Source organism: Rhinoderma darwinii, chromosome 9 (assembly GCF_050947455.1).
Source record: "Rhinoderma darwinii isolate aRhiDar2 chromosome 9, aRhiDar2.hap1, whole genome shotgun sequence".
NCBI lineage: Eukaryota > Metazoa > Chordata > Amphibia > Anura > Rhinodermatidae > Rhinoderma > Rhinoderma darwinii.
This window is the reverse complement of record NC_134695.1, coordinates 74,789,786-74,817,636: the sequence shown is the minus strand read 5'-3', so window position 1 is coordinate 74,817,636 and position 27,851 is coordinate 74,789,786. Positions and strand designations below refer to the sequence as shown.

Here is a 27,851-nt window from a genome sequence, read left to right as displayed (position 1 = left end):
GGGGCGACGGCGCGGCCAAGACAAACGATATTTAACAACTGTAATGTGTATAACGAGACCTTCATAAACTGCCAAGTGGCGGCTGCAACACACTTTGTTCCCATTCCTGAAGAGTTGTGCTTGCTGTCAGTGAATTGGAGCATTCTTGATTACATGAAGAGCCTGAACACCCATCCTGATCTAGTTCTGCTGACGTAGCTGAAGCCTTGTTACCATGTATCAGTGCAGAGAATCCTCGGTCAGCGATACAGTAGGAGAAATGCAGATTGAAATCATTGGGAAGAGCAGACGTGACGGATCCTACAGAGCGAGAAACGTTCTTTGGAGCCGATTTCCATTCTGGCTTATAGCTGGGGGTACGGAAAGGGGGCTCTTATAGATGGGGGTCCAGAACGGGGCTCTTATAGATGGGGGTCCAGAACGGGGCTCTTACAGATGGGGGTCCAGAACGGGGCTCTTACAGATGGGGGTCCAGAACGGGGCTCTTACAGATGGGGGTCCAGAACGGGGCTCTTACAGATGGGGGTCCAGAACGGGGCTCTTATAGATGGGGGTCCAGAACGGGGCTCTTATAGATGGGGATCCAGAACGGGGGTCTTTCTATCTATAAACATAGATTTCCTAATATGAAGATGGGTTTTCTAAACCAAACATCCAGAGTTCTCACTTAAGTGATAAATGTATGATCACTGGGGGCCCCACGATCACTAGAACAGGGGTTCCCCCCAGCCGCACTGAGGAGTTTGAATGTCTATGTGGCTGGCGGAGACCAACACTCGACTCTTTCCATCAGCCCCATAGACTTTATGAAGGTTGCATAGCTGATTGCAGCACCACCCAACAACTGAAGAGGAACGGGGGACTCTAGTGATCGGTGGGGTTCCCAGCAATCACACACTTACCACCTATATGAGGGATTGAGATAGTTTGTGGGAAAAATCCTTTAAGGAGGTTCTCTGCCTAGAATCTTATTAATAATGCAGCCTAAGGAATGGCCGGTGACCGCTGCCCGGCTGCTTGATCTACTTTTGGTGCCACTTCAGCTTCTTGCTGAACATGTCAGAACAGTCTGGTTGCCAGTGATACATTGTAACAACTACAGGCTGTTATCAGGCAACACATTCCGAGCAACCAGACTGTCTTCAGCTCAAGGCGGAGAGCAGACGCCTTGTCAGAGCTCAGGCTCCCTCCGTTCCTGCCCTCTTCATCAGATGTTATGGCAAAATATAGGCAGAGAACCCCTTTAAGGGAAATTGAAAACTCCCATATAAAGTTTCCAGGCTGAGCATTTAGGAGTCACTAATCGCGCAGTTGCTTCATATAAACTTCACATCAGCGGGAAGACGACTCAAGTCTTTAATGGGAAAAGAAAATCTGTAGAGTTAACACATTAATGTGAAGCGGATTGTGGAGTCGGAGGTCGGACGCACACAACACGGGCGCGCTCAGCGCTCACTAATCAGATTTCACTTAACACCATTTTAGCAGCAAAAACGTAGGAAGTCTGTAGGATTCGGGCCATTTAAAATGGAAAAAATAAAACTCTTTAAATCTGGTCACTTCTCAAGATTCTGAGGGTAAACGGGTCACATGTTACAGAACATGAAGAATTAAAAATGACTGAGCTGAATGACGACCGGGACCGGGATAGGACGGGGGTCGCAGAGGGTGAGGCAACGTGGGATGAGACACAAAGTTGTACCTGCCGGCCCTCTGCGTGGATAATGGCGGTGACTGTCACGGTTGCACATTTGTCAGACTTCTTCTGGAGCGTTGTGTGACAGTGTGCCAACGCAGCGCCCTACTGCAACTTTACCAGAACCGGATCTTGTGATTCCATTCAGAGATTTTATACAATTCTGTGCTGGGAGACGTCCTCGGATCTTGGCGCTCTACAGACCCAACGCTTTTATGGAGGATTTTCCGCGCAGGAGGCAAAATCACAGGCGTCTTCTGGCGCCGGCCGCATCGAAAGAAAGTACAAAGACGAAGTGAGAGGACGTCTCGTTCTTGAAGCTGCGGTTGCGTCGCCTCCTCTACGTTTTTTTTCTTCTGAAGCCTCCGGCACTAGACACTTGTTTTTACCTTCTGCTCGTTGACTGCAGTTTCCTCCTCTACGTCCCCGGTCCCGGGCCACACGACCAGACGGCAGCGTCCATCTTTTATTCCTGTATTTCCTCTATGATCGGAGGTGTTCGTCTACTCGGTCTCCTTTAAGGTGATAAGTTATGGTTAAGGGTCAAGGACAGAACCGCACCTCAGAAACGGGCTCTAAGATACTATAAAAGGCCACATGGGGTCTCGGCCTTATAATCCCTAAAGTCATTGCATGTAAAGGGCCCAGCGCGCGGCTCCGGTGGAGACGTTGCTGGATTTCCTTTGCAGTTACGCAAATTTGTCATTTACACTTAGTGGCGACGCCGGAACGCAATCTCCTGCGTCTACTCCGGCTGGTGGAGTTGGTCCAGTATTATTTTGGCACGAGGATCTCCTATTGTTAGTTTGATATCACAATGTCTTTTTCATCCGGGAGGTGCTCGGGGGTCCGGGGGACACTCTCTGTCCCAGGCTGTGACTAGAGTTCATGCCGATTCTTCCGGGGGTCACTCTTGTGGTCTGTGACAGGGAATGGTTCTGACTGTCTTGTAGCCGCCTGGGCTTGGACTTTGGAGAGATTTTTCTTTCTGCTGGCTGAAGACAGGACAAGAGAGAAAGGATTATATAAAAATAAAGATTAAAATGAATATTTTACACCCACAGTTTTACTTCTCAATTATATCTGATTCCTGGTGGTCTCTAAAATCTGGTGCATCTGACAAAAAAAACAGACCAAAGTCTATCTAGTTAACCAGAGGTCCATAGTGTGACTGATCTTACAGTAGAGGCTCCATAGTGTGACTGCTCTTACAGTAGAGGTTACATAGTGTGACTGATCTTACAGTAGAGGCTCCATAGTGTGACTGCTCTTACAGTAGAGGTTCCATAGTGTGACTGCTCTTACAGTAGAGGCTCCATAGTGTGACTGCTCTTACAGTAGAGGCTCCATAGTGTGACTGCTCTTACAGTAGAGGCTCCATAGTGTGACTGCTCTTACAGTAGAGGTTCCATAGTGTGACTGCTCTTACAGTAGAGGTTACATAGTGTGACTGCTCTTACAGTAGAGGTTCCATAGTGTGACTGCTCTTACAGTAGAGGGTCCATAGTGTGACCGCTCTTACAGTAGAGGCTCCATAGTGTGACCGCTCTTACAGTAGAGGCTCCATAGTGTGACCGCTCTTACAGTAGAGGGTCCATAGTGTGACTGCTCTTACAGTAGAGGTTCCATAGTGTGACTGCTCTTACAGTAGAGGTTCCATAGTGTGACTGCTCTTACAGTAGAGGCTCCATAGTGTGACTGATCTTACAGTAGAGGTTCCATAGTGTGACTGCTCTTACAGTAGAGGTTCCATAGTGTGACCGCTCTTACAGTAGAGGTTCCATAGTGTGACCGCTCTTACAGTAGAGGGTCCATAGTGTGACTGCTCTTACAGTAGAGGGTCCATAGTGTGACTGCTCTTACAGTAGAGGGTCCATAGTGTGACTGCTCTTACAGTAGAGGCTCCATAGTGTGACTGCTCTTACAGTAGAGGTTCCATAGTGTGACCGATCTTACAGTAGAGGTTCCATAGTGTGACCGCTCTTACAGTAGAGGGTTCCATAGTGTGACTGATCTTACAGTAGAGGTTCCATAGTGTGACTGCTCTTACAGTAGAGGCTCCATAGTGTGACTGCTCTTACAGTAGAGGTTCTAGAGTGTGACTGGATTTTGAGCGTTTCTTCCTCTACTTACTGCATTCGAGGTCTTGGGACTTGCGTTCTTCTTCAGGACGGTTCCGTTTGGTAGAGAACAGGAGAGAAGCTTCTTCTTCCCGACCTGAAATGAATGAAATGAAGGTTTGTGAGCGGCGGGGGACGCAGTGAATTATATCACACAATAGAAGCTGCAGCAGCTCTGTTATAAATCATACACACAGAAGAGAAGGGAAACAATGGCCGTCACAATGATGTTCAACCCGAGAGCCCAACACAGGGGTCGAGGAATTATAGGGCAGCTCCAGTCTTATGGAGAGGAATGGAAACTGCATGTACATAAGCGCTGGTGCACACAGGACCCCGGCCGGTCCTCCGCCAGGCGCCGCACAGAGACCTTCCCCTTATAGAGAATGTGATGAATTCGGGGGCACAGAGGCGATTACGCAGCCATAACAATGAGCATTGCCCAGAATCTCTCAGGTTAAACGTAGTTGGCCTGAGGAAGATGCCGGTGCGGCATTGAAACGCGTAGCCTTCTTATTAATAAATACTATCATTAATTTCTGCATCCTCATTGAGTAGCAGCGCCGTGGTTACATCCCTCTTTTTTCTACCTCAAAATTGCCAATATTGTACGGTTACACTTGGTGTGACCGTTTGGGATTTCGGCAGCAGCGCTCTTCACGATCTACATCTTTTTCGAAGTGATTGACCTATCCAGCTGTGGTAAGCATCCATTCGTCATACTCTGACTGTCTGATTGGGCTTATTCACACTATGTGGCGCCGTGTTTGTTTCTTTGTTATATCAGGTTAAACGTCGTCCTTCCTTTGTGTTATAAAGAGAGTTCATGCGCCCCCCCCCCCCCCATAAAATGAAACAAAGAAGCGCATTACGAGAAGCTGCGACTCCGTTCTGCAGCCGGCGCGTATATAAGTCAGAGCTGACATTTACCGTCCACTAAAGAGACAGTGAAAACGTCGCTACGATAAACGACGAAGATAAATATTCAATTCTTCAATAAACTGCAAATATCAATAAAACGAAGACTTTATGGGCCGATGAAGAAAACCAATCACTCACCGCGGGACCGCGCTGGGCTTAACCGCCGCAATATCACGTGGAAAGACTGCGCTTGTGATGTAAATCGGAGGATACGGGGGGAGGGAGAGCCCCCAGAGGCCAGAATAGAGAGGGGAGGAGGGCCCCCCCAGAGGCCAGAATAGAGAGGGGAGGAGGGCCCCCCCAGAGGCCAGAATAGAGAGGGGAGGAGGGCCCCCCCAGAGGCCAGAATAGAGAGGGGAGGAGGGCCCCCCCAGAGGCCAGAATACACAGGTGGGTGAGCGGTCTTTGCTGTATACCGGTTTGGTCGGCGTGGACGGTTTGCTGTTGCAGCTGTCGGTCTCGGACGTTCCGTTGCTGCTGGCTGGGCTGTTCCGGTCCTCGGCTGCGTCCGTCATGGCGGCTCCCGCGAGGCCGTTTGGATCTCCGTCTAGATGGTCATCGTTGTCCAGGCTGTTCCTCCACGTCTTCATCATTTCCAGCACATTGGACGGCCTCTGGACACTGCTGGTGTTCCCCTAAGAGACAGACGGGGAGAAGATAAATGAAGCAGCGAGAGGACGGAGGGAAAACATTCAATAGTCCAGAAGATGCCGGATTGTCCAGATGAACGGTTTCCCCGGTACCTGACTCTTCACGCAGCTGCGATTCAAGATCACAATAAAAATGAGTTTGAAGATTGTGTTCCGGAATCTGGTGCAGATCCGTTATGGGGGTGGGGGGGGGTGTTGTTGGGGGGTGTCTGTGGCTTCGGTCAGAGCTTTTGGTCAGAACAGAGCGCTGACAAACACAAACGGAAACCATAGAATTTATTGCAGTGGTGACGGATCCGGTGTCGATGATTTTCGTTTGTCTCGGTTGTTTTGACAATCATCAGTGCAGTCGACTCCGGTATCAAAACGCTGGAACTCTTACACATCAGAGACAAACAGAAACCATGGGCACCGGATCCGTCACCATTGCAATAAATTCTATGGTTTCCGTTTGTGTCCGTCAGCGCTCTGTTCCGACCGAAAGCTCTGACGGAACGGAGCCCTTTGGCAGATGTGAACGAAGCCTTATATGTAACTTTATTTCGACGCTGCGCTCCTTCCTTTCACGCTCGGCACCTACTGTGATCCAGGGATTGTCCAGCAGCTCGTTAGCGGTGATCCGGTCCGCGGGATCCACTCTCAGGAGTTTCTGTAGAACATCTTTGGCTGGAAGAAAAGCGGGAAAAAAAAAAGATATACAGATTGAGTCGGAGTTCATTCCCCTTCATATCCCGTTATTGCAACGTCTGACATACGGCGGGAACCGCTATTAAAGCGCCAACTACATCTACGTTACACGGATTCCTGTGACTTCTGCCCCTCAGTGGCGTCCATCACCCAATGTTCTTATGTCGTGCGGTAAAGTTGTTTTTTACGTTATTCTGTTGTGTGGCATAGTGCGGTCTAATCCGCTGTCGTATACTTCGATGTACTGACGTATACCAGCAGGGGGCACTGTCGGGCTAATGGGGTTTTATGGACACATCTGCAACACGTACGACGGGAGCTTCACCGAAGTACGCGCTAAAGGTAGGGAAAGAACGTAAAGTGAAGGGGCCGTAATCAGAAGATCGTAAAAGAGTCGGGGGAGGGGGAAGGGTATTACAGAAATGACTACTCTCCATGGAGTATACAAATAATACCGGTGTAAGGAGGCGGAGCCTACGGGTCCTGGACCCCACTGATAAATCTATACCAGGGGTCCCTGCAACATTCAGCTGTGAGTATTAGATCAGGGCGTTTTTTTTTTTAGGCTCAGTGAATGAAAACATTCTTGTTTAAATCGACAGCAAGCAGAGATCTTAACACTATTTTGAAAGATGCAAAACCTCTCATACAGTGATTAAAGGAATATTCTGGTTTTAGCAAATATAATTTTTTGTATAATTAAATCTACTCCGTTCTCAAGATCTCCGCTTGCTGACAATTAATAGGTAACTTCGTGGTTTACTTTCCATGGATTTCGGTCCATGTCATGTTCATGTCTCTTTACAGTCCAGTTATCAGAGCTCTGTCCTGTAACGAACCGTGCAGCTGTGTCCAGCACTCAGGACAGGTTATTAGCCACTGAAAGTAAACACCGAAGGTTCCTAATGAATGGCAGCAAGCAGAGATCTTGAAAAGCGTGAGGAATTGATACATAAAAGTATACTGGGAAATTGTAGAACAAAAAGTTCTGCAGAGAATAATGTTTTTGGCCTTTGCGCTTTGTTTACAGGAGATTGTGTCGCTACTAAACAACATTTTTCTCTTTTAGCCAAATTGTTGAATTCTGGGAATAAATGGAGCTGGGGCGGCCGTTCTGTGCGGAGTCCCCTCGTCGTTTGCACATGTAATAGCGCTCCACAGATATCCTGACAAGCCTGGGGGGGTGAGGTTTGTCTTTGGTTTCCAGTAAGTGCATGCGAGCCCCTGCGCAGGAGGAGCAGGCTTTAGACCCGCACTATTCCCGCTCTGTGATATTAGATAATACATAAGCCGAGCGGAGACGCGGGGTTAATGTAAGCGATCAATAGCGGAACCTTTCCTAAGTAAACTCCATGTCAGCAGAACAATGGCCGCTCTGCCCCGGCGTGTCGGCTGCTAAAAGGCTCTTTATTTGCGGCGGCCGCCGGAGCGCGGTCCAGCCGGGGCTTCTCACCGCTAATAAAAGCCTTTTCTCGGTGACACGCTGGTCCGGTCTTTAGAGGATGTAAACAAGCGCTCGGCATTGTGTGTGGGCACTCACCCGCCTCGCTCACCGACTGCCACACTGAAGACGAGAAGTTTAATTCCCCCCGCTTTATGAGTTCAAAAAGTTTGTCTTCTGAACTTCCCATAAATGGCGGATCCCCGGACAACCTGCGAACAAACGGCGAGAAAATAGAAGGTGACCGAGGAGAATTGTAGCTCTGTCAGAGGACCCCGCGGTTATTACCTGGAAGGAGCGGGGTCATCCACAGCGAGATCCACCCGCCCCCCCACCCCACGAGTCAGAGTCACCCCTCCCCCCCCTCCCCAAACAGGAAAACTTTGTGTTTTTTTTTACTAGAGAAGACATGATCTATTCTTGCTGCCCGTACACATCGCGGTAGCTGCGCAGCCAAACCACACGCCGTTTTACGTGGTCTTGCTGCAATTTTGCCACAGTTTTTGGTCGTACAACTCGTACAAGCCTCGCGGTTCTCGGCGCACCACTACTACGTGAAGCATTATGTCGTCTTCTTCCGGTTTTAAACGCCATTATTGTTACTCTTAAAGGAACAGTTCTAGAAATTGTTACTACTCCCTCGTCTAGTGATGACTGGTGCAACATTCGTCGCCCTTGTGGCTTTCCTCATTAAGGCTTTGTTCACACGGCAAATCAAAAACAGGTTGTTTTTTTTAAGCTGTTTTTCTATTAATTCGATGACAAACTGCTCCAGAAGTGACATGCACTTTTTTTAAGAGGCGTTTTTTTTACGCGGCCGTTTTTAAAAACTGCTGCGGAAAAACACCCATGGGAACGCGCGCTCCTGATCAGTGCGGGGCTCCGCGGCGCGCGCTCCTAATCAGCGCGTGGGTCCGCGGCGCGAGCACCTAATCAGCGCGTGGGTCCGCGGCGCGAGCTCCTAATCAGCGCGGGGCTCCGCGGCGCGAGCTCCTAATCAGCGCGGGGCTCCGCGGCGCGAGCTCCTAATCAGCGCGGGGCTCCGCGGCGCGAGCTCCTAATCAGCGCGGGGCTCCGCGGCGCGAGCTCCTAATCAGCGCGGGGCTCCGCGGCGCGAGCTCCTAATCAGCGCGGGGCTCCGCGGCGCGAGCTCCTAATCAGCGCGGGGGTCCGCAGCTCCCACAACACCAGCAGAAACCTCTCTACAGTAGGAAAGGCCGGACAATTCTTCCCTGTTCGGGTTTTGTCCACTGGACGTCGATTGTAACTAATGTGATTCCTCCGGAGCCACTGCAGACGCTCGACAGGTTTAGACATCTATGAACTTTATGACGCAAACATAAGTGTGAACAGAGCCAAACACGGGTCCTCCGGCAGCTACTGATCAGCTCTTACCTCAGGAGCTGCAGTTCTAGGACATCCATATAATGGCGGGGAGCGGCAGCGTCTAAGAGAACGTGGCGGTAACAGAGGGCGGCCCTTCTAAGTATAAAGAGATGGGGGTTGTGGTTTCCCCCTGTAAGGCTTTGTTCATCACGGAGGCCGCGGCGCTCTGCTGGATCCATCGTGCGTGGGATAAGAGCGGTGCCCTGACTTACAATTGGGTCTGCCGGGTACGTCGCGGCGTCCTTCGTTTTCTCTTGCTGCACACAGCACTATTTTTCCCCTCAAATTTGACAGAATCTACGACCGAGATTCCGAGCGGCCCCAATAACGAGTGTGAACGTCGCCTAGCACATACACTATACAACTTCCCTGCAGCGCACAGGGCCGGCCTGTTGGTGTCGCTCTTCTGATTAACTTTATTGACTAATAAATGGCGTATTTTTCCGGCAGTCAATTACTCCGTCGTTGCGTGTAACCCAATTTCACAACTGTCAGTGAACGCACGTTACATAATGATCCTCATCAAAATGCAAATTCTTTTTATTTGTTTTGCAGACGTATAAAGATATTATAGGCAGAATAATGAAAACCACAATTAGTCACTTGAGGGAGCAGAGAATTGCGCCACGATTTATGTCTTGTTTTTACGCTATGATCTGGGTGTTAAAAAAATAATAATAATAAAAAAATATCCATCACCGATGACAACGCCGCGACTACGAGACTTATCAGGGGGGATTTTAATTGAAACTGCGGTTCTGGAAATAAAACGACAGGACGACGATTCCAAATTAAACTCCAGGACGCACAAATTATTCTGAGCGCGGAGAAGTCTCATTCTACAAATATATCCCACAATCCACTGCTGCTGACATGGGACAAACTACGGCTCCCCCGCCCCGTTATCTGTACATATGGATATTGTATGGGATGTACCAATAAGCTGGGGGGCAGGGGGTCTTCTGTGCCTCACGTCTCCGCGATAATCCTGGCTCCAATAGGTGACGGAGGAATCACATGTTATGGAGAAAGGAATAAATTACATTCTATATGAGGGGGCAAATCCTTCCATCCTGCACCCCCTCTGAGCAGAAAGCGGTGTCCCCCTATACAGAAGGGGGGAGGACGGCACGCCACAGGGAAGGGGAGGGGCCACGCGGCACGCCACAGGCAAGGGGAGGGAGGGTCCACGCGGCACGCCACAGGCAAGGGGAGGGAGGGTCCACGCGGCACGCCACAGGCAAGGGGAGGGAGGGTCCACGCGGCACGCCACAGGCAAGGGGAGGGGAGGGTCCACGCGGCACGCCACAGGCAAGGGGAGGGGAGGGTCCACGCGGCACGCCACAGGCAAGGGGAGGGGAGGGTCCACGCGGCACGCCACAGGCGAGGGGAGGGTCCACGCAGCACGCCACAGGCAAGGGGAGGGTCCACGCGGCACGCCACAGGCAAGGGGAGGGTCCACGCGGCACGCCACAGGCAAGGGGAGGGTCCACGCGGCACGCCACAGGCAAGGGGAGGGTCCACGCGGCACGCCACAGGCAAGGGGAGGGTCCACGCGGCACGCCACAGGGAAGGGGAGGGTCCACGCGGCACGCCACAGGGAAGGGGAGGGTCCACGCGGCACGCCACAGGGAAGGGGAGGGTCCACGCGGCACGCCACAGGGAAGGGGAGGGTCCACGCGGCACGCCACAGGGAAGGGGAGGGTCCACGCGGCACGCCACAGGGAAGGGGAGGGTCCACGCGGCACGCCACAGGGAAGGGGAGGGTCCACGCGGCACGCCACAGGGAAGGGGAGGGTCCACGCGGCACGCCACAGGGAAGGGGAGGGTCCACGCGGCACGCCACAGGGAAGGGGAGGGTCCACGCGGCACGCCACAGGGAAGGGGAGGGTCCACGCGGCACGCCACAGGGAAGGGGAGGGTCCACGCGGCACGCCACAGGGAAGGGGAGGGTCCACGCGGCACGCCACAGGGAAGGGGAGGGTCCACGCGGCACGCCACAGGGAAGGGGAGGGTCCACGCGGCACGCCACAGGGAAGGGGAGGGTCCACGCGGCACGCCACAGGGAAGGGGAGGGTCCACGCGGCACGCCACAGGGAAGGGGAGGGTCCACGCGGCACGCCACAGGGAAGGGGAGGGTCCACGCGGCACGCCACAGGGAAGGGGAGGGTCCACGCGGCACGCCACAGGGAAGGGGAGGGTCCACGCGGCACGCCACAGGGAAGGGGAGGGTCCACGCGGCACGCCACAGGGAAGAGGAGGGTCCACGCGGCACGCCACAGGGAAGGGGAGGGTCCACGTGGCACGCCACAGGGAAGGGGAGGGTCCACGTGGCACGCCACAGGGAAGGGGTGCAGGGCATGCTATAGAGAAGAGGCGGACAGAACTCTACAAAGAAGGGTGCACGGCCTTCCTTAGGAAGGGGTAGAAGGTTGAAATTAATGGTGGAGGGGGGGGTGGGGGTCACATCGCATTTGGTAATGAAGGGGTGCCGGAAATTTGATGGAGGCAAAAGTGACACCCCACTATCTAGAGACAAGGTGGTCAGTGCTTCATCCTAGAGAGGAGCCGTCCGTCTACTTACAGCAGAAACATGATGACCCCGATGCTCCAGATGTCGCACTGCTGACTGTAGTCGTGGGCGTTGATAACTTCGGGAGCTGCCGGTAAAAGGATAAACACGAATAACACAGAAATCATTATAAATGCTTAAACACGAGGAGCAACAAATTAGCTGATGGGGTCTCATTTATTCCCCGATGAGCCCCGGGCGACAGATGTGGAGATGAATTATGTACAGACTTGTTCAGTCCGTGTTCCCCTCCCCCAAAGTGATGACTGGAGAAATAGCGAGATGATAGGTGACGTTTTAATTGTTGGAAGTGACTGCGGCAGCAGCCGGGGCACAATGCCGAGGTATTTATAAGATCCCGTTTTAAATGTTTGATGTGGCGGCTGCTGATCCTGCAAAACATCAACCAAGACTGAACATGGAGGGAAGCCGGGCCGGCCGCACCACGTAACTCCAGCTACACAGGGGCCCTATAAGAAACGATCCCGACTGATTACATGCAATAGATTAACTCTAAGCAGCCGTCCCTGCGCTCTTACCCATGTACACCGGGGTCCCACACGTGGACTGCAGCATGTTCTCACTGCCAACTCCACCTTTCTGTACCGCAAGACCAAAATCTGTCACCTAATCAACGAGTAAAATGAGTCACAGCAGTTAATTTGTATCCCAGCTGTATAGGAGGTTGTGGATGTAATAGTAGTGGGGGGGGGGGGGGGGTGTCACCCAATCAGAGCCCATCTGTTAACTGGAGTAGAGAACCACAACAAAATGTATCACTAACGGCCGAGCATTAGACAGAAAATGGCAACATGGGAAACTTGTGATACTTCAATTACATTACTTATCCAGAGTTATGTCCTGTATTATACTCCAGAGCTGCACTCACTATTCTGCTGGTGGAGTCACTGTGTACATACATTACATTACTTATCCTGTACTGATCCTGAGTTACATCCTGTATTATACTCCAGAGCTGCACTCACTATTCTGCTGGTGGAGTCACTGTGTACATACATTACTTATCCCTTACTGATCCTGAATTACATCCTGTATTATACTCCAGAGCTGCACTCACTATTCTGCTGGTGGAGTCACTGTGTACATACATTACATTACTTATCCTGTACTGATCCTGAGTTACATCCTGTATTATACTCCAGAGCTGCACTCATTGCTCTGTTGGTGGAGTCACTGTGTACATACATTACTTATCCTGTACTGATCCTGAATTACATCCTGTATTATACTCCAGAGCTGCACTCACTATTCTGCTGGTGGAGTCACTGTGTACATACATTACATTATTTATCCTGTACGGATCCTGAGTTACATCCTGTATTATACTCCAGAGCTGCGCTCACTATTCTGCAGACCTCACAGCTGAAATCTCCCAGCATTCTCTGCTTGTTCAATGCCTGCACAAAGCTTGCTCTGGTGATTTGCATTCTGCTCGGTTCAGGACAGTGTCGCCTTCACACCAGGCTCTGTACAGTCATCTAATGTAGAGAAAACTTGCCCCTGAATTATAGGGTCTCCGTTATGCTCTTAGCAGGTGCCTAAAACAAACTATTAGCAGAAGTCATTAAAAAATATTTCTGTGGTTTTGTTACGCTGTCGCCCCCTTCAGGTTGTGATTGGAACCTGACCTTTAAAGGAAACCCTAACAAATGGCATAAAGAACAGATCACACAGGCCGTACCTTGATGTTCAGCATCATCACTTCACCTTCTGCTCGGTCACCGCTCTGTACTAAAATGTTTTCTAATTTCAGATCCCGGTGGACGATGTCTGTAAAATGGAGCAAATAAGATATTTCCAGGGATGCAAACCGTGTCTGCACAACGTACAAGTACAAGATGCTTCTTAAAAATTAAAGCCTGCTTGTTCAGTGTCTGCATAGAGCTCGCTCTGGTGAGTCGTAATCTAGGAAGTGCCATCTTTACACCCAGCACTGTACAGACATCTAATGCAATAGAATCTAACTGCGCCCCCCCCCCCCCCCCCCCCATTTATAGGAGATCAGCAATTTTTTTGGCGAGTTTGTCCACAAGCTTGCTGACTGTTTTCAATAACTGCCAGCAGAATAGTGAGTGCAGCTCTGGAGTATAATACAGGATGTAACTCAGGATCAGTACAGGATAAGTAATGTAATGTATGTACACAGTGACTCCACCAGCAGAATAGTGAGTGCAGCTCTGGAGTATAATACAGGATATAACTCAGGATCAGTACAGGATAAGTAATGTATGTACACAGTGACTCCACCAGCAGAATAGTGAGTGCAGCTCTGGAGTATAATACAGGATATAACTCAGGATCAGTAATGTATGTACACAGTGACTCCACCAGCAGAATAGTGAGTGCAGCTCTGGAGCATAATACAGGATGTAACACAGGATCAGTACAGGATAAGTAATGTAATGTATGTACACAGTGACTCCACCAGCAGAATAGTGAGTGCAGCTCTGGAGTATAATACAGGATGTAACTCAGGATCAGTACAGGATAAGTAATGTATGTACACAGTGACTCCACCAGCAGAATAGTGAGTGCAGCTCTGGAGTATAATACAGGATATAACTCAGGATCAGTACAGGATAAGTAATGTAATGTATGTACACAGTGACTCCACCAGCAGAATAGTGAGTACAGCTCTGGAGTATAATACAGGATATAACTCAGGATCAGTACAGGATAAGTAATATATGTACAAAGTGACTCCACCAGCAGAATAGTGAGTGCAGCTCTGGAGTATAATACAGGATATAACTCCGGATCAGTACAGGAGAAGTAATGTAATGTATGTACACAGTGACTCCACCAGCAGAATAGTGAGTGCAGCTCTGGAGTATAATACAGGATGTAACTCAGGATCAGTACAGGATAAGTAATGTAATGTATGTACACAGTGACTCCACCAGCAGAATAGTGAGTGCAGCTCTGGAGTATAATACAGGATATAACTCAGGATCAGTACAGGATAAGTAATGTAATGTATGTACACAGTGACTCCACCTGCAGAATAGTGAGTGCAGCTCTGGAGTATAATACAGGATGTAACTCAGGATCAGTACAGGATAAGTAATGTAATGTATGTACACAGTGACTCCACCAGCAGAATAGTGAGTGCAGCTCTGGAGTATAATACAGGATATAACTCAGGATCAGTACAGGATAAGTAATGTAATGTATGTACACAGTGACTCCACCAGCAGAATAGTGAGTGCAGCTCTGGAGTATAATACAGGATGTAACTCAGGATCAGTACAGGATAAGTAATGTAATGTATGTACACAGTGACTCCACCAGCAGAATAGTGAGTGCAGCTCTGGAGTATAATACAGGATATAACTCAGGATCAGTACAGGATAAGTAATGTAATGTATGTACACAGTGACTCCACCAGCAGAATAGTGAGTGCAGCTCTGGAGTATAATACAGGATGTAACTCAGGATCAGTACAGGATAAGTAATGTATGTACACAGTGACTCCACCAGCAGAATAGTGAGTGCAGCTCTGGAGCATAATACAGGATATAACTCAGGATCAGTACAGGATAAGTAATGTATGTACACAGTGACTCCACCAGCAGAATAGTGAGTGCAGCTCTGGAGTATAATACAGGATATAACTCCGGATCAGTACAGGATAAGTAATGTAATGTATGTACACAGTGACTCCACCTGCAGAATAGTGAGTGCAGCTCTGGAGTATAACACAGGATGTAAAGTCAGTAGAATAGAAGTAATGTAATTAGAAAGTGGCTCAACTGTTTACGTAGATTAATTCTACATATAAACTTTCAAAATGATAAGAGGTGTACAATTGCTTTAACGAACAACCAATTGTAAAATGAAAATACAGAGGTTTAGGATACTAGACTATGGCCATGGTTTCATGAGAGTGGCACTTTAAGGGTGATCAATATATATTCATATGCGTTAATGATCTACATTTAATATATAAAAAAAACAAAAAACACACAATAGCGCAGTTTATGCAGCACTCCATATATACCAGCAGAGGGCGCCAGTGTACACCAGGTCAATCATTGTTGAAGTTGTTGCACCCTCATTATTTGTGGAAATAAATATAAAGGGGGAGAGATCAAAACTGGTACAAAGAAAACGGTGTAGTTGTTGATCGCAACCATTTGGCCTCTGAGAAATAACAGATGGAATTTGATTGGTTGCCACTATTCCACTTTTCCTTGCACCAGTTTTGATACATTGTTTCATTGTGGTTTCACTGCATACTCCGGAAGCAGGACACCTAAAAAAGCTGCTAAAATCAACGATCCCCAATAACTTCTATTATCCTTTACTTCTCGTCTGTCCCGCTGTTTGTTAGTCACGTTTTGGTGGCTTCACAACTTCCCAGAAACCAAAACGTAAATGTCTAGCACTTCCACAGCGGGCCGTCCTCTCCCAGGCTCTCCAATGATCCATCCGCCTCGTTATGCAGCCAGGGCCCTCAATGATGTGGGTCACAGCGGGCGTCATATAAACCTTTAGTGCCACGATTTTTGCTGCACTTCGTGTTTTTTTTTAAATTACATGAATCTATTTCCCTGTCATTTTTAACCCCCCCCCGTCTGGAGACTATTAGGTGGGCTCCAATAATTCAAAGTTGTTGTCAGAAACATCCACGGTTTCCAATAACAACCAGCAGAACGTGGATAAGTGGCCAAAACACACATCTGGTGCTGCTGATCTCTGGGAAACAAACAGAAAGGTAAAAATCTAACCAGTCCGATCATTTCCAGAATAGGAGACGTCGCTGGACAATCAGGCCCCATGGACAGGATATTGCCGACTGACTACTAAACCTCAGGTCTACAGCCAACCTGGCAGAACTGCACCCCTCAGCAGCAGCGCTCCTTACCTTTCTTGTGAAGATAGGCGATGGCGACCGCTAAGCTGTGAATGACGTGTCTTGTTTCACTCTCCAACAAGCGCTTCCTCCGATGCAGGATCTCCCGCAGCTCTCCCCCTTCACAGAGCTCCATGACCAGATACACCCGCTGAAAAGCAAACATCAAATACTAGATCACCTCCGGATACAGTCATCTTATGCTCCAGTCACATCCAGAGCTGCATTTCTAGTACTGCGGTTTCCTGTCAGATACTCCAGCTATGGGGTTACTTATCTCCCGGCTGCCCCCCCTGCTTGTCTTCTAACTATAAGAAGCATGCGGGGGGGGGGGGGGGGGGGGTGTAGTGTTCACACCAAAGGTTACGGTAGTTGGATGGAAATCTTCATCTCCCGCAGTGCCACGCAGCAGAGTGGGGTCAGTCACAGAAGCAGCGAGGCCCCTGAGTCAGGACAGAGATCGTAAACTTGAAGTAGCAGTGTGAAGGATTGTGAAGGCAGCTCCGGAGGTGACTGGAGTTAAAAGCTAATTTTCCCCCCAGTACGTATGAAGGGCGACTCTGCCCCCGATAAGAACACTCCCGTCCTGTTTATCCGAAATATTCACCCAGTTCTACTGACGAGACAAGGGCCACACACCTTGGGAGTCTCGAACACTTCCTCCAGGTGGATGATGTGATCGTGATTCACCCTCTTCAAAATGGACACTTCCCGTTCCAGCAGTTTGACAGCAGAGCTCCCGGCCTAAGAAAACGGAAAGAGTCACAGAACGGAGCATACGTCAGGGATACACAGAAGTGGGGTTATTGCTGACACCATTAGAGAGGAGGGGGGGGGGTGCTGTGCATGATGGGAGATGTAGAGTCCGTATGAATTTCTCTGGTTCCAAATTTGTCTTAAAGAACACAAATGTTTTACCTTTTCTCTGTGAACCTTTTTAATCGCCCACTTCTTGCCGGTCTCCCTGTGAGTGGCTTCAATGACCACTCCAAAGCTTCCCTGCCCCAGCTTCTTACCGAAGGTATAAATTTGCTAGAACACAAAAATTACAGTAAATTTATAAGGATATAATCTACAATAGAGTCACTGTGTACATACATACATTACATATCCTGAGTTACATCCTGTATTATACTCCAGAGCTGCACTCGCTATTCTGCTGGTGGAGTCACTGTGTACATACATTACATTACTTATCCTGTACTGATCCAGAGTTATATCTTGTATTATACTCCAGAGCTGCACTCTCTATTCTGCTGGTGGAGTCACTGTGTACATACATTACATTACTTATCCTGCACTGATCCTGAGTTACATCCTGTATTATACTCCAGAGCTGCACTCACTATTCTGCTGGTGGAGTCACTGTGTACATACATTACATTACTTATCCTGTACTGATCCTGAGTTACATCCTGTATTATACTCCAGAGCTGCACTCACTATTCTGCTGGTGGAGTCACTGTGTACATACATTACGTTACTTATCCTGTACTGATCCTGAGTTATATCCTATATTATAATCCAGAGCTGCACTCACTATTCTGCTGGTGGAGTCACTGTGTACATACATTACTTATCCCGTACTGATCCTGAGTTATATCCTGTATTATACTCCAGAGCTGCACTCACTATTCTGCTGGAGGAGTCACTGTGTACATACATTACATTACTTATCCTGTACTGATCCTGAGTTATATCCTGTATTATACTCCAGAGCTGCACTCACTATTCTGCTGGTGGAGTCACTGTGTACATACATTACATTACTTATCCTGTATTGATCCTGAGTTATATCCTGTATTATACTCCAGAGCTGCACTCACTATTCTGCTGGTGGAGTCACTGTGTACAAACATTACTTATCCTGTACTGATCCTGAGTTATATCCTGTATTATACTCCAGAGCTGCACTCACTATTCTGCTGGTGGAGTCACTGTCTTTTCTGCAGTTACAGCCTCTAGCATTCTTTATTTATACAGTTCTGGTGAATCCTGTTGATTTTCTGTGCCGCTGTATTTTAACCAATATTCATACACGTGAAATGATGGGATACGATCCTGTTATATGATGGGGGGGGGGGGGGGGGTTTTTTTTTTACACAAATGTGAAATTATTTCCTTTGGATAAGTGCAGTGGGGGGGTGAGGGGGGGGGGGATGACCCGTCAGTGGCGGTTGGGGACGTTCTGCGCCACATACAGAATACCACAAACAGCGCTGCAGTCACAAGACAACGAATGTGAATCCTCCAGAAAACGTGTCACTGGATGAGAGGGAAGATTGTGGATATTAAGTAGATGAGGGATTGTTATTTATGCGATTTCTCCAGTAGATTTGTGTCGCTCATTAGACGTTTTCCATCCCTGCGGCGCGGGAACCGATGATTTTATTTACCTGCTGAAGATCTCATTGCGGTAACAGGACGTGGACACGCGGCCGGCTGCAGAAATCTCCTGTAATTACTGCAACTAATCAGAACGAGGCGACAACTACCTGACACGCGGATAGCGAGCGGTAACGAGCGGACCTGACGGCCATCAGACAATCACCATTGTTCTCAGGTATGTTAAATACAGAAAATTACAATGTTGTGTTGTCAAGTGACGTTTGTGTAACACACATTGTATCTGCCCGGGGAATTTCCTGGGTTATTTTGCACACAACATCAGGCGGCTGCCGCCATATTGTGTGCGAAGACCTGGGAGGAGAAGCGCGAACACTCAGCCTCATTACCATCCCTACAATTGGTCGAGAAGGCAAAAAACAAAATTAAAAAAGCGCAACAATATATCTGCATTGTGTGTAATGACATGAAGAGCAGCAGCCACGGCCGGCCACGTGCAATTAATGGGATTGCGTTGCCAATAAACTTTCTGCATCAATTCCTTACGGTTTTCTAGATCTCTGCTTGTTGTCATTCAGTAGGAACATTCAGTGTTTACTTCCAGTGGATACATGTGCCGGACCCGCAGGTGCTCTGAACGTTACAGGGTCAGGTGCCGGACACGCAGGTGCTCGGATCGTTACAGGGTCAGGTGCCGGACCCGCAGGTGCTTTGAACGTTACAGGGTCATGTGATGGACACGCAGGTGCTCTAAACGTTACAGGGTCAGGTGCCGGACCCGCAGGTGCTCTGAACGTTACAGGGTCATGTGATGGACACGCAGGTGCTCGGATCGTTACAGGGTCAGGTGCCGGACCCGCAGATGCTCTGAACGTTACAGGGTCATGTGATGGACACGCAGGTGCTCGGATCGTTACAGGGCCAGGTGCCGGACCCGCAGGTGCTCTGAACGTTACAGGGTCAGGTGCCGGACCCGCAGGTGCTCTGAACGTTACAGGGTCATGTGATGGACACGCAGGTGCTCTGAACGTTACAGGGTCAGGTGCCGAATTCTGAGACACATACTGTAACGAGCTGGAAGGGGAGGAGGAGGCCGCCGAGAGAGGAAGGAAGGAAGGGGAGGAGGAGGCCGCCGAGAGAGGAAGGAAGGAAGGAAGGAAGGAAGGAAGGAAGGAAGGAAGGGGAGGAGGAGGCCGCCGAGAGAGGAAGGAAGGAAGGAAGGAAGGAAGGAAGGAAGGGGAGGAGGAGGCCGCCGAGAGAGGAAGGAAGGAAGGAAGGAAGGAAGGAAGGGGAGGAGGAGGCCGCCGAGAGAGGAAGGAAGGAAGGAAGGAAGGAAGGAAGGAAGGGGAGGAGGAGGCCGCCGAGAGAGGAAGGAAAGAAGGAAGGAAGGGGAGGAGGAGGCCGCCGAGAGAGGAAGGAAGGAAGGAAGGAAGGAAGGGGAGGAGGAGGCCGCCGAGAGAGGAAGGAAGGAAGGAAGGAAGGGGAGGAGGAGGCCGCCGAGAGAGGAAGGAAGGAAGGAAGGAAGGAAGGGGAGGAGGAGGCCGCCGAGAGAGGAAGGAAGGAAGGAAGGAAGGAAGGAAGGAAGGGGAGGAGGAGGCCGCCGAGAGAGGAAGGAAAGAAGGAAGGAAGGGGAGGAGGAGGCCGCCGAGAGAGGAAGGAAGGAAGGAAGGAAGGAAGGAAGGAAGGGGAGGAGGAGGCCGCCGAGAGAGGAAGGAAGGAAGGAAGGAAGGAAGGGGAGGAGGAGGCCGCCGAGAGAGGAAGGAAGGAAGGAAGGAAGGAAGGGGAGGAGGAGGCCGCCGAGAGAGGAAGGAAGGAAGGGGAGGAGGAGGCCGCCGAGAGAGGAAGGAAGGAAGGAAGGGGAGGAGGAGACGAGAGAAGAAGGAAGGAAGGAAGAGGAAGAGGAGGAGGAGGAGGCCGCCGAGAGAAGAAGGAAGGAAGGAAGGAAGGAAGGAAGGAAGGAAGAGGAAGAGGAGGAGGAGGAGGCCGCCGAGAGAAGAAGGAAGGAAGGAAGGAAGGAAGAGGAAGAGGAGGAGGAGGAGGCCGCCGAGAGAAGAAGGAAGGAAGGAAGGAAGGAAGGAGGCCGCCGAGAGAAGAAGGAAGGAAGGAAGAGGAGGAAGAGGAAGAGGAGGCCGCCGAGAGAAGACGGAAGGAAGGAAGGAAGGAAGAGGAAGAGGAGGCCGCCGAGAGAAGAAGGAAGAGGAAGCCGCCGAGAGAAGAAGGAAGGAAGGAAGGAAGGAAGGAAGAGGAGGAGGAGGCCGCCGAGAGAAGAAGGAAGGAAGGAAGGAAGGAAGGAAGGAAGGAAGGAAGGAAGGAAGGAAGGAAGGAAGGAAGGAAGGAAGGAAGGAAGGAAGGAAGGAAGGAAGGAAGGAAGGAAGGAAGGAAGGAAGGAAGGAAGGAAGGAAGGAAGGAAGGAGGAGGAGGAGGAGGAGGAGGAGGCCGCCGAGAGAAGAAGGAAGGAAGGAAGGAAGGAAGGAAGGAAGGAAGAGGAGGAGGCCGCCGAGAGAAGAAGGAAGGAAGGAAGAGGAGGAGGAGGCCGCCGAGAGAAGAAGGAAGAGGAGGAGGAGGCCGCCGCCGAGAGAAGAAGGAAGGAAGGAAGGAAGGAAGGAGAGGAAGAGGAGGAGGAGGCCGCCGAGAGAAGAAGGAAGGAAGGAAGAGGAGGAGGAGGCCGCCGAGAGAAGAAGGAAGGAAGAGGAGGAGGAGGTCGCCGAGAGAAGAAGGAAGGAAGGAAGGAAGGAAGGAAGGAAGGAAGGAAGAGGAGGAGGAGGCCGCCGAGAGAAGAAGGAAGGAAGAGGAAGAGGAAGAGGAAGAGGAGGAGGAGGAGGAGGCCGCCGAGAGAAGAAGGAAGGAAGAGGAGGAGGAGGCCGCCGAGAGAAGAAGGAAGGAAGGAAGGAAGAGGAGGAGGAGGCCGCCGAGAGAAGAAGGAAGGAAGGAAGAGGAGGAGGAGGTCGCCGAGAGAAGAAAGAGGAGGCCGAGACTGAAGAAGAAAAAAGAGGAGGCCGAGACTGAAGAAGAAGAAGAAAGAGGAGGCCGAGACTGAAGAAGAAGAAGAGGAGGCCGAGACTGAAGAAGAAGAAGGAGGAGGCCGAGACTGAAGAAGAAGAAGGAGGAGGCCGAGACTGAAGAAGAAGAAGGAGGAGGCCGAGACTGAAGAAGAAGAAGGAGGAGGCCGAGACTGAAGAAGAAGAAGAAAGAGGAGGCCGAGACTGAAGAAGAAGGAGGAGGCCGAGACAGAAGAAGAAGAGGAGGCCGAGACAGAAGAAGAAGAAAGAGGAGGCCGAGACTGAAGAAGAAGAAAGAGGAGGCCGAGACTGAAGAAGAAGAAGAAAGAGGAGGCCGAGACTGAAGAAGAAGAAAGAGGAGGCCGAGACTGAAGAGGAGGCAGAGATACTGAATACCTGGATTGCGGCTTCATCATCCATTCTTGTATGCGGCACTTTATTCTCCGCGCTGCTGCTCCGAGGCCACTGTGACGCCATTTTCCTTCCAGCATCTGCTACTTCTGAGCTCAACATCTGCAGCACAAGATAAAATGAGCATAGGATGAAGTCTGTGTGTAAGAACCATGGAGGAGGGGGCAAAAAAAACAACATAAATGACTACAGCCACTGCCACTACAAAGTCACCCACATCACCTCCAGGTAAGAGGAGGGGCCACATCACCACCAGGTAAGAGGAGCCACATCACCACCAGGTAAGAGGAGGGGGCCACATCACCACCAGGTAAGAGGAGGGGGCCACATCACCACCAGGTAAGAGGAGGGGGCCACGATGGTGAGATACCCTGCACTATATTACGCCTAGGAGTGCGTCTCACGTCCTACAAATTCAATACTAAATTAGGAGTGGAGAGAAATCTTTTGTATTCCTACTACAGGTGATCGCCCGGCTAAACCAGACTCCGCCCACTGCGCTGTCTGAATCCCTTTTACCGTCTGTAATTCATCTCGGCCCATTACCTCTAGTACAACATTAACGGACATTCCGCAAAAGAAAAAACCCATTCCCCGGATACACGATAAACGCACGCTTAATCAGTAACCGGTCAAGGACAGAACTATGGAAGATCTCATGTAACCGTGACCCAGAAGCATCACAGCCACCCCGGGGGGCTGCCCACCCTAAACTTGCCAAGAAGACTGGAGACCGTACAAACCTCCCATCCCCCACTCTCCAGACTGAATGTAAATCAAGTGGATTTCTGCAGAATGTTCTACCGTGTCCTATCACAACCTCTCCCTCCCATCACCCGGTCTTCTCCTGCGCTGCACCTATAACCTACCGTGTCCTATCACAACCTCTCCCTCCCATCACCCGGTCTTCCCCTGCGCTGCACCTATACCCCACCGTGTCCTATCACAACCTCTCACTCCCATCTCCAGGTCTTCTCTTGCGCTGCACCTATACCCTACCGTGTCCTATCACAACCTCTCCCTCCCATCTCCAGGTCTTCTCTTGCGCTGCACCTATATCCTACCGTGTCCTATCACAACCTCTCCCTCCCATCTCCCGGTCTTCTCTTGCGCTGCACCTATACCCTACCGTGTCCTATCACAACCTCTCCCTCCCATCTCCCGGTCTTCTCTTGCGCTGCACCTATACCCTACCGTGTCCTATCACAACCTCTCCCTCCCATCTCCAGGTCTTCTCTTGCGCTGCACCTATATCCTACCGTGTCCTATCACAACCCCTCCCTCCCATCTCCCAGTCTTCTCCTGCGCTGCACCTATATCCTACCGTGTCCTATCACAACCTCTCACTCCCATCTCCCGGTCTTCTCCTGCGCTGCACCTATACTCTAATGTTCTGCCTGTATCTGTCCTGGCAGAGATTAGTAGGGTGACCGTATCATGCAGCATTATATAGATTTCCCCCATACATCATCTGCATAAACAGTTCAGTCACTCTGTAAATCCACTGATCAGAAGTGGAGATATATTTGCCAAGTCCCTGAAGTTCTGGTCACGATACACCGACTGTCCTCGGCTTCTAGAAGACTTTTCTTTGTACTTTATAGAACAGACATTAAGAAACTGCAAGATTGTTCATAAAAAGTAATATAAACGCCATCTGGCTGCCGTGACGTCTGCAATAACCGCGGCCGCCGCAGGAGGGAGAAGACCTGTAATTGAATAGACGCAGCAGCGGACAGGTCTCCATAAATGACACTTTACAAGTCCCTACAAAGTTTGGCTCCATCAGTCCCGGATAGAAGAGCAACATCCACTATATACTATGATCAATTGCGGCTAGGCAAAATGATTAAAAATGGACGAGAGGTTCTTTGTAACATTTTGATCAAATTGTATGCAAGCCCACTTGCCACTTCACGGCGACCTCTTAAAAGTGGGTCCCTACTCTATCGGTTGAAGCACCGCTCCTGCACTTGTGGGGGGGGGGGGGGACGTGGCCCAGAGCCAAGGAGGCTTGGCCTGATGGAATGGGTGCTTTTGGGCCTCTGGGGTGCTCCCTCTGCAGGCGCGGTGCTGCAACCAATAGAGTAGGGACCCACTTTTAAGAGGTCGCCGTGAAGTGGCAAGTGGGCTTGCATACAATTTGATCAAAATGTTACAAAGAACCTCTCGTCCATTTTTAATCATTTTGCCTAGCCGCAATTGATCATAGTATATAGTGGATGTGCGGTCCATGTCTAGTCTCCATCATTGATATGTAACTCAGGATCAGTAATGTATGTACACAGTAACTCCACCAGCAGAATAGTGAGTGCAGCTCTGGCGTATAATACAGGATATAACTCCGGATCAGTACAGGATAAGTAATGTAATGTATGTACACAGTGACTCCACCAGCAGAACAGTGAGTGCAGCTCTGGAGTATAATACAGGATATAACTCAGGATCAGTACAGGATAAGTAATGTAATGTATGTACACAGGGACCACCAGCAGAATAGTGAGTGCAGCTCTGGAGTATAATACAGGATGTAACTCAGGATCAGTACAGGATAAGTAATGTATGTACACAGTGACTCCACCAGCAGAATAGTGAGTGCAGCTCTGGAGTATAATACAGGATATAACTCAGGATCAGTACAGGATAAGTAATGTAAGGTATGTACACAGTGACTCCACCAGCAGAATAGTGAGTGCAGCTCTGGAGTATAATATAGGATGTAACTCAGGATAAGTAATGTAATGTATGTGCACAGTGACTCCACCAGCAGAATAGTGAGTGCAGCTGTGGAGTATAATGCTAGATGTAACTCAGGATCAGTACAAGAGAAGTAATGTAATGTATGTACACAGTCACTCCACAAGCAGAATAACGAGTACAGCTCTGGAGTATAATACAGGATGTAACTCAGGATCAGTACAGGATAAGTAATGTAATGTATGTACACAGTGACTCCACCAGCAGACTAGGGAGTACAGCTCTGGAGTAGAATACAGGATGTAACTCAGGATCAGTACAGGATATGTAATGTATGTACACAGTTACTCCACCAGCAGAATAGTGAGTGCAGCTGTGGAGTATAATACAGGATGTAACTCAGGATCAGTACAGGATAAGTAATGTAATGTATGTACACAGTGACTCCACCAGCAGAATAGTGAGTGCAGCTCTGGAGTATAATACAGGATGTAACTCAGGATCAGTACAGGATAAGTAATGTAATATATGTACACAGTGACTCCACCAGCAGAATAGTGAGTGCAGCTCTGGAGTATAATACAGGATGTAACTCAGGATCAGTACAGGATAAGTAATGTAAAGTATGTACACAGTGACTCCACCAGCAGAATAGTGAGTGCAGCTCTGGAGTATAATACAGGATGTAACTCAGGATCAGTACAGGATAAGTAATGTATGTATGTACACAGTGACTCCACCAGCAGAATAGTGAGTGCAGCTCTGGAGTATAATACAGGATATAACTCAGGATCAGTACAGGATAAGTAATGTATGTATGTACACAGTGACTCCACCAGCAGGATAGTGAGTGCAGCTCTGGAGTATAATACTGGATGTAACTCAGGATCAGTACAGGATAAGTAATGTAATGTATGTACACAGTGACTCCACCAGCAGAATAGTGAGTGCAGCTCTGGAGTATAATACAGGATATAACTCAGGATCAGTACAGGATAAGTAATGTAATGTATGTACACTGTGACTCCACCAGCAGAATAGTGAGTGCAGCTCTGGAGTATAATACAGGATGTAACTCAGGATCAGTACAGGATAAGTAATGTAATGTATGTACACAGTGACTCCACCAGCAGAATAGTGAGTGCAGCTCTGGAGTATAATACAGGATGTAACTCAGGATCAGTACAGTATAAGTAATGTATGTACACAGTGACTCCACCAGCAGAATAGTGAGTGCAGCTCTGGAGTATAATACAGGATGTAACTCAGGATCAGTACAGGATAAGTAATGTAATGTATGTACACAGTGACTACACCAGCAGAATAGTGAGTGCAGCTCTGGAGTATAATACAGGATGTAACTCAGGATCAGTACAGGATAAGTAATGTAATGTATGTACACAGTCACTCCACCAGCAGAATAGTGAGTGCAGCTCTGGAGTATAATACAGGATGTAACTCAGGATCAGTACAGGATAAGTAATGTAATGTATGTACACAATGACTTCACCAGCAGAATAGTGAGTGTAGCTCTGGAGTATAATACAGGATGTAACTCAGGATTAGTAAAAGCAAAGAATGTAGAAAAATTACTGATTATAAGAAAAAAAAAAATATTATAAATATACACACACAAGAATAATTTGATTGGCTGTGGTGATCAGTGCAGTTCAAGGAATTGTTATGGTTCAGTTATAAGGTAACGCTTTTCGGCAAGATACTGAAGCAACCTGTAGATTGTCAGCTCTTCTGGGCAGGGTGCGCGCTGCTTTTGTTTCATTGTTGGCTGATGTTCATTTGTTTTTGCTGCGTCCCGTCATTGTACAGGGCTGCAGAAGACGACAATAAGGCCACTTTCAGACGGCGGATTTACAGCAGATTTTTGGTGTGTATTTAAAGTTCAAGGTTAGTGAATTGGGTTTTACAAACTCCATTTACACAGAGGATTTTCTGCTGCGGATATCGTAATAAATGAGAATCGCAGCAGTTGCGTCTGAACTGGTGCAGTAAATCTGTGCCATCCCGCTCTTCCCCACCAGGTGGCGGTCCAGCTCCACTCTCCGATGTTCTATTCACACCGATCGTTTAATAAAAGTTACAATGGGAGTTAATTAGATCACATTCCGATAAAGGTTATTAAATATTAGCACAAGATTCAGTGTCTGACGGCAAATAGTCGGCGCCGCTTCTTTTGTTGTTTATACTTCAGTAATTTGAACATTTAATAGATTAAACATGTCGCAGAGTTTGGATTTTACTGGAAGATAAAACCGGGGACCGGACGGGCGTTTTACGTGTTATGGTATGTTCACACGGCTTATTTTTGGGCCGCCTCCAAACATCTGGCATTGATTTCAATGGGAAAACCGGCGTTCTGTTCAGACTGGCCGTTTTTTTTACGCGGCAGTTTTGAAACGTGGCCGCGTTAAAATACGCCTGAGAAAAAGTACATGTCACTTCTGGAGCCGAAATACGCGAGTTGCTAAAAAAACGGCTGAATGTCAGACTTTTTTTTGCTAAGCGTGTGAACATACCCTTGTGGAGCGAGCGCGACAATCAAATTAGACAAAAAAAAGGTGTCCACAAAATGTATCACAGCCCTTCTCCAGGATATAACACGCAAGAAAAGTGTCGTAAAATGGCGAATAATAAAAGTAGTAACTTCCACTACGAGGACGCAGCATGAAGGCCCGCCGAGCAGAAGTGCTGATAACAGAGAGCACTAGCTCTCCCCTTGGTCATCTGGTACCACCAGCCCTTGGATTATATGACGCTCGTGACTTGGTTATGGGTCAATAAATCGTGTTCTCCATTTTCTGCTGTGGCCGCCGCCGTCTTTTACTGCAGGACACGAGGAGGCGACATGAACAACACCCGACTCAGCTACACAAACACGAGCAGGTAAACACCATCCGCACCGCCGCGCATTGTCTCCATAATCCCAAATACAAGACCACAGAGCAGGCGGCTCGTGTCTGAAGATCCCGGTATTAGTGCATTACAGGACGCACACAAGTCACCGCGGCCGCTGCAGAACCCGAGCAGGAGG

The 27,851-nt window shown here is 49.2% G+C and overlaps 1 protein-coding gene across 1 annotated transcript in view; it reads right to left on the bottom strand.

The window, feature by feature from the left end:
* Nucleotides 1-1,342: 1,342 nt before the first annotated feature.
* The window catches only part of STK33 (serine/threonine kinase 33), a 41,697-nt gene continuing 15,188 nt past the window's right edge, over nucleotides 1,343-27,851 (bottom strand). Inside the window, exons 2-13 of the mRNA XM_075838187.1 lie at nucleotides 22,091-22,207; nucleotides 17,268-17,381; nucleotides 16,989-17,093; nucleotides 16,362-16,500; nucleotides 13,176-13,264; nucleotides 12,013-12,100; nucleotides 11,486-11,561; nucleotides 7,615-7,727; nucleotides 5,968-6,053; nucleotides 5,154-5,372; nucleotides 3,830-3,913; nucleotides 1,343-2,691 (exon numbers count right to left, since the gene is read on the bottom strand). Coding sequence (XP_075694302.1) covers nucleotides 2,509-2,691; nucleotides 3,830-3,913; nucleotides 5,154-5,372; nucleotides 5,968-6,053; nucleotides 7,615-7,727; nucleotides 11,486-11,561; nucleotides 12,013-12,100; nucleotides 13,176-13,264; nucleotides 16,362-16,500; nucleotides 16,989-17,093; nucleotides 17,268-17,381; nucleotides 22,091-22,207 — 1,413 coding nt within the window. The 3' untranslated portion in view covers nucleotides 1,343-2,508. The remainder of the gene's footprint in view (nucleotides 2,692-3,829; nucleotides 3,914-5,153; nucleotides 5,373-5,967; nucleotides 6,054-7,614; nucleotides 7,728-11,485; nucleotides 11,562-12,012; nucleotides 12,101-13,175; nucleotides 13,265-16,361; nucleotides 16,501-16,988; nucleotides 17,094-17,267; nucleotides 17,382-22,090; nucleotides 22,208-27,851) is intronic.